The sequence below is a fragment of the Ylistrum balloti genome, unplaced genomic scaffold (genome assembly GCF_031769215.1).
Source record: "Ylistrum balloti isolate Yb309-2 unplaced genomic scaffold, AGI_CSIRO_Ybal_v1 Utg370190, whole genome shotgun sequence".
NCBI classification, from domain to species: domain Eukaryota; kingdom Metazoa; phylum Mollusca; class Bivalvia; order Pectinida; family Pectinidae; genus Ylistrum; species Ylistrum balloti.
This window is the reverse complement of record NW_026782170.1, coordinates 275,491-285,554: the sequence shown is the minus strand read 5'-3', so window position 1 is coordinate 285,554 and position 10,064 is coordinate 275,491. Positions and strand designations below refer to the sequence as shown.

Here is a 10,064-nt window from a genome sequence, read left to right as displayed (position 1 = left end):
AGAATTACTATTCACTTTTATTGCATAAAGAAAATGCTGTGGCAAATGTTTGAAAAGTGTTCCATTTTGAGTAGTATCCTGTTAAAGTAATTTAATCTTGCTAAACCCACATATCTAATTTTTGGGTGGGGGGAGGGCATTTTTAATGTTTTTATTCTATTGAGTTAACACATGTTTACTTCTCATGCCTTATTAAATTCCAATTACGTCAGACAACTTTTAGACATGCTACCAAACATGGAACCATTTTGCACACTGAAATATATGCAACTGGATAAAAATATTGTGATCATTAGTCTGATCAAACCTTGTGAATGTTAAAGGGCCATATGGGCCTTATGTTAATGTGTTTTGGTAAGCTTGTCTGGCCTGAAGGGCCAAGAAAGGATATAGCATACTGCAGTGTCCTTTGTCCATCCCTCTGTCAACTTTATCTACAAATTGCTACTAGTCATAAAAAAGTGAGCAGATTTTGACCTAATTGGGTCATAAGCATCCATTGGGAAAGGGGAATCAATTTAGTATAAATGATGGATCCCAGCCCCCAGGGGGCTGAGGTGCAGGCCCATAGGAAAAACTTACCAGCCCTTTAAAATCCTACTACTCCTGTAGAAGAGATTGGATTTTGCCTTAATTTGGTATGAAACATTCTGTGGTAAAGGAGAATAAATTTTACATAAACCATGACTCTTGCACCCCCCCTGGGGCAGGAGGGATAGGGTCCATTAGATTAAATAGAGCAAATTCTTTAAAATTCTAATCCTCCAGTTCTGAAGTATTCTTTGGTGAAGTTGAATCAATCTTGTAAAAACGGTGGGTCTCAGCCATCTGAGGAGGGAGGGGCAGGGCCCATAGGAAAATGAGCAAATTATTTAAAATCCTTTTTGTGTAGGCATGTCAGGATTCTGTCCTAATTCTTGGATTAAAGAAATCAATTTGGTATAAACATTGGGTCTCAACTCCTTGGGGCAGAAGGGGTGTGTGACAATAGGGAAAATGGAGCAAATTCTTTGAAATTGTTCTTATTCTTTAAGAATGATGAATTTATGCCCCAATATGGTCTGAAGAATCCAAGGGTGAATGGAAGTTTATGTTGTGTATTCCGTGCATCTGATCTCCGTTTGGCAGAGGAGTGGGGACTAATAGGGGAAATAGATGTAAATCTGTTAATTGCTTTTCATTTAGTTTAGATGAAGCAATTTCAGCAAACTGAACGAGGTGATCGATACAGGTCCCATTGGCCTCTTATTGAGTGTCCTTTTTGTAAATGACATTCATAATACTCTGATATTTTTGGTATGATACTGAATTGATATTTGCCTACAGGATTGGTGTTTCTTCACAATGGTGCTAGGAAATTCTGTTAAACCCATGGATTCAGACGGCTGGCACATGTTCTTGAACAAGTCATATGACTGCATTACATAGAATACAGTGTGACTGGCTATTTCACCGCAGATTTATCAAATTCACAGACAGAAAGATATTTAATCACCCTGTGTGATGTTAACACAGAAATTTGGCTATAGAGAAGATTATCAGCTCTTCCAGTGAAATATCAGAAAAACCCTGTCATGACTGGATATCTGTCTGTCTATCCCAATATATATGTATACAAACAGTATCCCTTTAAGCTACTTTGTCATGATCCTGACTCCAATTTGGACCTATGCAACATTCAAGATGGCTGCCACTTCTTCTAAGAGAGGACTACATAAAAAAGCTTATAAAAAGGTCTCAAGTAACCATATAATGAAACAAATGTTGGACACTAATAGAGCATAAGGAATCATCGTTGAGTGTCTAAAAATGGTCAAAAACTACAGTATGGAGGATTGAAAATCACAGACACATTATCAGAATATTTTGTTGTAAAGCTGAGTGTGAAACATTTTGTTATCAGTGCTGTAATAGGAAATCTTTAATATTTTAATATATCTGATGTAGGTTCATTGATCCTTTGTAAAAGGACATCATTGAACACCAAGCCTATAATGGTTTTGTTATCTTGATGTCATGGTGCTGTTTTCTATGTTATGTAAGTCATCAACAAGAGCTACATCTGTAATATTGAATAAACATTGTGCAGATTAAACATGTACAGAAGATATACAGTGTGTGTGGTGATTGTTAAGTTTCTGGATTGCTTTTGAAAACAAACTCAAAAGATCGGACATAAATACTCAACTAGGTAACACAGGCCATGCTATGTCCCTGTGACCTGCTCTTTATATATAATGATATTACATCGGGAGGTATGAATTCCATTCCACCAGTCACTCTGATATTATGATGTAGACCATCTGTTACTGTTGATATTTTTGAGTATGGTTTGGTATCATTCGCAAATAAATGGATTACATAATCAATAACTTTGTTATATAATTTATAATGGGATTATATATAGATGTGAGAGTTATTTATAGAATTGGAAAACTTCGCCAATGATAAATAAACAGGAAAATAAAATATGGAATATGAAAACTCCTCTACAAGTAAAATACACCAAGAGAGTGAGGGCTAGCTTGTATATGGAGTACAAAGTTTCTGGTTGTTCTTTGAACAATTTTGTTTCCATGCTCTAAAAATCATGAAAATTTGTGATTTGTCTGTTTCTAATCGGTTTCCACACTACCAAGAAAAAAAATAGAACTCTACCACCACTTAAGTATTAGGATGATAAGTGGACAAAGAGTTTCAGTTATTTTGCATAGTTTTGACATATTACTTTTGAAGCAGCAAAATTTGTGCTTTTGCCTGTTTTCATGGTAACGAAATATATATATAAAACAAAATATTAACATGACAACTAAAATTCGAAAATCACAATTGTGTTTGGAATTTTAGTTGCCATGTTAATATTTTTAGGTCACCAGCCGAAGACTCATGGTGATCTATTGCCATCATGATTTGTCTGTCGTCATGCTTCATGCGTCGTTAACTTTTCACATATTCCACTTCTTCTCAAGAACCACTGAATGGATTTTGACCAAATTTGGCACAAAGCATTCCCATGGGAAGCCGCTTCAAGTTTGCGAAGAAAAAGGGCATGGCCCCAATAGGGGCCCCAGGAGCCAGGGTAAAATTAGGTAAATCTTTAAAAATCTTCTCATGAACCAAAAGTCAGATTAAGTTCATATTTGATATTTAGGGTCCTTATGGCAAGGTCTACAAAGTTTGTGAATGAAAAAAAATCGGGTCAAAAACGGCCCCACTAGGGGGCGCTCAAAAGGGTAAAAAATTCAACCAAATTTAGCAGAAAGCATCCCTTAGTGAAGGACATATGAAATTATGTTGAAAAAAGTGATTATGTCCCCTTTGGGGCCAATAAGGGGTGTAAAAGGGGCCATATGTAAAAACCTTTAAATGACTTCTTCTCAAGAACCAGTGGATGGATTTTGACCAAACTTGGCACAAAGCACCCCCATGGTAAGCCGCTTCAAGTTTGTGGAGAAAAAGGGTGTGGCCCCAATAGGGGGAAAAAGGGGGTAAAATTAGGTAAATCTTTAAAAATCTTCTCGTGAACCAACAGTCCTTGATACGAATGTTCTACACAAGGTCCTGGCAAGTGTTTTAACTTTTTGGGGCGATTCAAAATCCAAGATGGCCACCCTGGCCTCTGTTTGGCTAAGACATTTTGGACTTCCTCTCAAGAACCACTGGGTGGCTCATGTTCAAACTTGGTACAGATGTTTTACACACGGTCCTGCACAAGTGTTGTTACATTTTTGCAACATTTTAAAATCCCCAGATTATTGACATATATTCCTCAGGTGACCGTTAAGGCCCCTTAGGCCTCTTCTTAATTCAATATTTATATATACGATACAGAAAGTGTTTCTCTTATTTGAATATAAATATATATCTATGTATCTGGAACATTGATTACTCCCCCATAGCAAAAAGTACTACAAGATTGCAGGCTTGAGATAGCACCAAGAGGGAAATTACATGAAAAGGAGACAGCATCCAAAATATTTACCTCTTATTATTCATAATTCTGGAACAGTCCAAACATTCCTTCAATCCTACTTGCAGAGCCACAATAGAAAGAAAATAAGTTATTATTATACTTATATTTTACCCTCACAAGAATATGTGGCTGTTGTGTGAAATAGAGCATATTTTAGAATCTTGTCTTCTAAGTGTTGGAGTAATTACAGGTTTCAGCGAACAAGGGAATTTTAAGATAATCCATAGAAAGAATTCCAGGTATCACCACATAACTTGTGGAACTGGGGCCAGGTGCTGAAAGAAGGAAAGAAACGGTATATAATATGGAATGAGGAGTGATAATGATGGCATTGGATGTGCAAGTGCGGCCATGGCAACGACGGCAGAACAATGTTTTACTTTGGCAATGGTAATGACAAATGGTGCGAGTGTGGCAACGACGATAGCAGAAGCGCCAGATTGCTCTGTATTTATACGAGACGGCGGATATCCTAACGTGACCATGGGAACAGAAAATGCAAAGTGTTTATGGGTGATGCAGATTAACAAGGTAGACAACGATGACAAGATGCCCTAAAGTGGCTTTGATGGGTTTGTTATGTGTCTGTCCTTCAAATATCAAGAGCGTGTTTAGTATAGGTCTAGTTGTACATGTCACAATTTGAGCTTCATCAGATATTGTAGACGTCAGTGACCATTTTGTAATTTGACACAAAAAGATTGTTATCGATATTTCTGAAGTAATAATGACGGAATCCTCTGGAAACTGTAGAGATGACCTCAGTATAGATTTTCGTCATGCATATTTTGACCTTCATTTTATTATCTTGTTAAATGGGGTAGCGTGTGGCCACTTAAAAATTTAATCTTAAAGTTTGTTACACATCACAATGAAGTTGTTAGGTTTGAAAATATTTACACTTTGTAAGGACAATTTCTAATACAGCAATATGAACGTTTGAATACGGTATTATATAGATCTTCCGCCATTGACAAGACTTAACACAATATATATTTAGGATTCAAGAAAAGACCAATCATATATAGAACAGATGAGCGCCACAATTTTTTCTGTGATGTCTTGTCAGCTGTACTGGTTAAAGGGCCATGTCATACATTAATGATTGCAGAACGTAGCCGACGTTTAATGAAATGGTCAAATTTCTTTTATACGCTTTAAACGCTTGCTTACTCCGAACTACATAGTCTTTAAATAACAAGAAATTTATTGACCACATCCATCGTATATACACACCAGTCTTGGACAAAGACACGACAGACTCCTTTGCATTAGCTGCTTATCTCAATCTTTTCCTATCACAAAACCAATAAGGGCAGCTTTCCTCAAGCTTGTATGATAAATGTGATGATTTCAACTTCCTGTCGTGAACTTTCCATAGCACTATCCCTGCATTCCCAACCTGCATGTCGTAGTTGATGCGATAATCAAGAGACTGTGCCCAGTAGCACGAATTTCGTGCAAGAAGTCGTCAACCGAGAGAAAAAAACTCGTAAAACAGAGTTTCAAATGATGCAGGTTGATGAAATTATGAGGAAGTTTTAGGTCGCTATAGTGATCTCATTGAGAAATACTTTCTTTGAGTGACATGAAGATGGACGTGTTTGATGCTCGTTAGCTCGCCTGTTGGTACCGTTTTTGTATACCTTATTCTCATTTGAGAACGTAACGTCACTTACTTGGATTGACCAAGGTTTACATGGCGGGTGTCGTCGATGAAGCAGAAGACGCTTACTCCTTGAACGTTTTCGGGAGTCTCCGTGTAAATATTTCTTTTGTTCATATTTTGTCCTAGTTTTATGGAATTTGAGTTTGGATTATGATTATGTTGACGTGTTGGTATTTTCTTGATGTTTTTTGAGCAACCACAGAACTTCCTGATCGTGTCTCTACCCTACAGTTACCGCGTATAGGCAGCGTTAAGGGGTATTGATACATAAAATGGGTTTCACACGGGAAAAGGCTGACTAGAGAATTCCCACTCCCTGTTCTCCAACATCACAAAGACTTCATTTACATTGTACCAGGTCATGCTAATACAGTCAGGAAAATATGAGGACCATGCATCCTTCAGTAATTTCCTGATCGTTGGTGACACGCTGTCGCGCGCAATGCAAGACTTCTACAATCCGGTTTTCATGTTGTAAACGCTTGCAATATGCTTAGTACAGTTAATTCGTTAGTCATACGTCGAAAAAATGTGCGTGCACTTTTTTAACTTATGCAAGTGTACACCATCGTGCTATTAACTACACGATACTTTTTTTAACTAGCTGATGGGAGCGGCTAAAAATAGAAATTTGGCAAGTCCTTTTAATTCCTTCTCCTTTTTATATATGATTGATTTTTGCCCAAATTTGGTCTGAAGCAGACTTGGATGAAGGGGAATCAAATTATGTGTATAAGTCCCATGAGGCGGAAGGGGCGTGGCTCAATAGGGGAAAGGAACAAATTCTTTAAAATTCTTTATAAACTTCTGTAGGAATGATTGAATTTTGCCAAAATTTGATTTAGAGTATTCTTGTTTCATAGGCTGACATATGCTAACTTAATTTCAATATCTGTTTATTAAGATCTTTATATCCTCCACAAATAAGAATAACACATTTAGCATGCAATTTACAGTTAGTTTTACAAATGCAAATTATATTGAATGATATAATGTAATAAAGCGATTATTATTGTTTGAGTATTTCATACAAAAATCTTAAATTTGCTAAATTGAAACATTCTACATCTTCATTAGACATGTCATAGTCATTAGTCAACTAAAGATCTGAGAAATTATACAGGTATGAAGTGAAATTCATGTCCATCGAACTGATTAAATGGCTCCAGATATCATCATGAATCACTGTGTTTTTTCATTATATAGAATGATAAGTGTTAAAGTATCATTGTATAACACACCACAGTAATGACGTTATTTTATACAATTCAACATTTGAGATCTTGTACAATCACTGTTCTTTCTTAATAGATTCTACTACAGAACCCATAACTAGGGCAAGGTCCATAACATAATCCACACCCATGTTACAATTACCCTAATATGGTAATCATGGCAGTCATCTTTGAAATCGTGTATTAGTTACCAAAGACAGGGTTCTTTAGAATGACCTTTTTGGGCCCGTAGATTGTAATAAGAGCGTCTCTACCAAAGGATTTACATTGTCTAAGGAACACTACCTGTCTATTCTAATGAAATATAATACATATGCAGTGTGTCTGCACGATAATATTAAAACAACATTTCAATAATGAAATAATTTCTACATAAAGTGTTCATTGTAAATGAATGCTAACACCACCACAGTTGTAAAGAGTTTTAAGTCAGGTAAGAACAATGTCTGCCCACTCGAGGTATTATTGAAACAGCACGTGGCCTCGCCACAACAAGGTTTGTCAAAGCAGTCTATCGGACAGTTTTCCTTTGTCTCTCCTTTGTCACACTTTCTGTTTCCACAGTTCTTGTATTTACCTTCACATTGTTTAACAAAGCAAAGTGTATATGCCCAGCAAAACCCTGGAATCTCTTTCCACCATTCCCGACATTTCTTATCCACAATGCCTTGGCCTTGACATCCACCACAACTGAACTGTTTACCACGGTTTCGCGCGTCACCGTTTCCTCCTTTAGTATCTCGCCCACAGCTATCACAGTATTTGTTATTTGATGCCGACTGGTATGTGCTGGGACACGTACTGTTCTTGTCACCTATGCAGTTATTACAGCAGCTATACCAATGAAGACGACTCACTCCTCCAAAGTTAAACGACAAACAGTTCCCCACGGTCGGCTGGTCTCCAGTTCTTCGCGGCACGCGGACAGCAGACGACAGCTCCGTCACAACAGATATCACATATACAACTGAAACGATTAATCTTGATGAGATGCTGGATTTGGCTGTGCATGTAACATGGTGCGATGTTAAGGCCATTGTTCAGTCACTGTTTCACCTTTTGCGGTGCCTGTTCCGTCTAGTAGGCAGCTATGTTTTACTTTAAGCCTTAAACAGGCAAAGCTCTGGTGTAACCCCTTCACTTCCAAGAATTTAACAGGTCGCTGCATGTGATGTAGACACGTTTTAACTACAATGACATAATGTACATAAACGCTCTGAATACTTTTCTAGCATAAAACACGACACGAGTCAAAGGATATCGACGCTTAGCTGGGACGCAAATCAAAGACTTTAATATATGATAGTTTGCACGTCATAGCGTTAAACTGTGACTTCCAAACCATAAATTTGCGATTTCAGAAATACAACTAGTCAGCTTTCGTAAATTCGTACCATCTTTGTAACATTCAGAGTGCACGGTCTCCAAATAAACCATGGGAATGTTTGAGTAATTCGACAATTCAATGCGTTGAATTTACTAACATAAAGCAAAGTCACACAATGCAGGTGTATTGTAATTACTGAACTGTAATAGTGTCGGCGCGAAGATAGATAGATAGATAGATAGATAGATAGATAGATAGATAGACAGACAGACAGACAGACAGACATAAAAATATACAATGCTTGTATTAATATGGTTTCAATTTTCAACTCGAAATATATTTGCCGAATACTATGTTGTCCATACCATTAAATTGGTTTCTTACTTATCACAAATAGGATTTTTTTATTTGTTTACATTATTGTATTATACACACAAGCTACAAACGTCAAACTGTAATCGATATTTCCTTAGGATGAGTAAGTCACGTGATTCATTCATAGCTTGTCGTTAAGAAGGGTTCTTAACAAATGACCGATGTGCATTTCCGTGACTTACAAGATACAAGACACTCCAGGGGATGAACGTTATTTAAAAAAAACAGTGAATGTACTTTTAGGTAGAGTGTTGATAATCTGCACGCGAGGCAAATAATCACGTATTATTTACCAACAAAGCTTAGATATAACACTTGACGTTTTATGTCTTATCAATGTTTTTATTCGCGGCAATTGATTTTCGCGATTTTACATCTGCTTTCGTGAAATTCGTTAAACTGAATAACACGAAGAAAGCTGGTTCATGGAATACCAACAATACAGTCTCTGGCAGCCATTTAGAAATGAAAAAACACATGTTCTAAATCAATCGACAAAAATGTGAAAAAAAACACATAATTTCAAACTACTTGTTGAAAAATACTGGATAAAAACATCAGCTTATCTTTGCCGGACTGATATTTGTTACAAAAATCAGCTACAACTACAAGACATTTTTCGAGGACTTTTGGACACCACATTCAAATTAAAGGACACAGAAACTACATGTTTATGATTTTCTCTCCGAGGTCCATAACTACAACTTTGAAGTCTCCAAAGTAATGTGAATTTCCACGAAATCGTCATGATCTAACCAAATATACTGCAAATTTTCAAAGGAATGAATTATTAATATACAGCATAATTAGACAGATGTTGAATTTAATCACGATACATCGCGTAACCACTACAGAACATTTGAGTGTATTTACCTCCTATCACTGCCCCGAGAGATATAGTAATATTGGAACATAAAACACAATAGCTGCAATTTAACAATACATTTTGTATGTTTTCTAAATCACTGTTGCGAGATATAAAGAATGCGTATGTTGGACATGCTAAGTAAACATAAATACGAGTTTCTATTTCTCGTCATTGATTCAGGGGAGAGACTACATTTCGCTGGAGAACAAGGATGGTGCAACGTTCTGGTAATGGCGATATATTAATCCCCGATGTTCGAAAGATATATGAAAGCTGACTTAGTTGTTGACAGAAAACCTTTCGGTAGCAGCGACATATCTTCTATGTATTTCTGATTTTGAAACCGTTAGTTGATTTTTATCTAATTGTCCTTCTTATGTGGAAACAATGCAATCTAAAGGAGCATGCACTACATTAATGGGAATTGCTCAAGAACCGATTTTGTCTTCAGCTGTCAAACAACCTACATGACACCAGGCGAATTTTTGAGACAACCTTTGTTACCCTAATTACCAATTTATTTCTACTCTAAAATTTTAACTGAAAATGTGAGTCAACAATGCCACAGCTATAATGAGTTTCAGGCGAAGCTGAAACAGTTCCTGTCCCCTCGAGGT

At 36.7% G+C, this 10,064-nt stretch overlaps 1 protein-coding gene across 1 annotated transcript; it reads right to left on the bottom strand.

The window, feature by feature from the left end:
* Positions 1-6,653: 6,653 nt before the first annotated feature.
* Positions 6,654-8,240, bottom strand: LOC132551284 (uncharacterized). The gene has a single exon (XM_060215411.1). The coding sequence runs from the start codon at positions 7,912-7,914 to the stop codon at positions 7,246-7,248; it is 669 nt and encodes a 222-aa protein (XP_060071394.1). The 5' UTR covers positions 7,915-8,240; the 3' UTR covers positions 6,654-7,245.
* Positions 8,241-10,064: the final 1,824 nt, after the last annotated feature.

What these genes read in the sequence shown, in the direction of transcription:
- LOC132551284 (XM_060215411.1), bottom strand. Translation starts at nt 7,914, where the DNA reads ATGGCCTTAACATCGCACCATGTTACATGCACAGCCAAATCCAGCATC.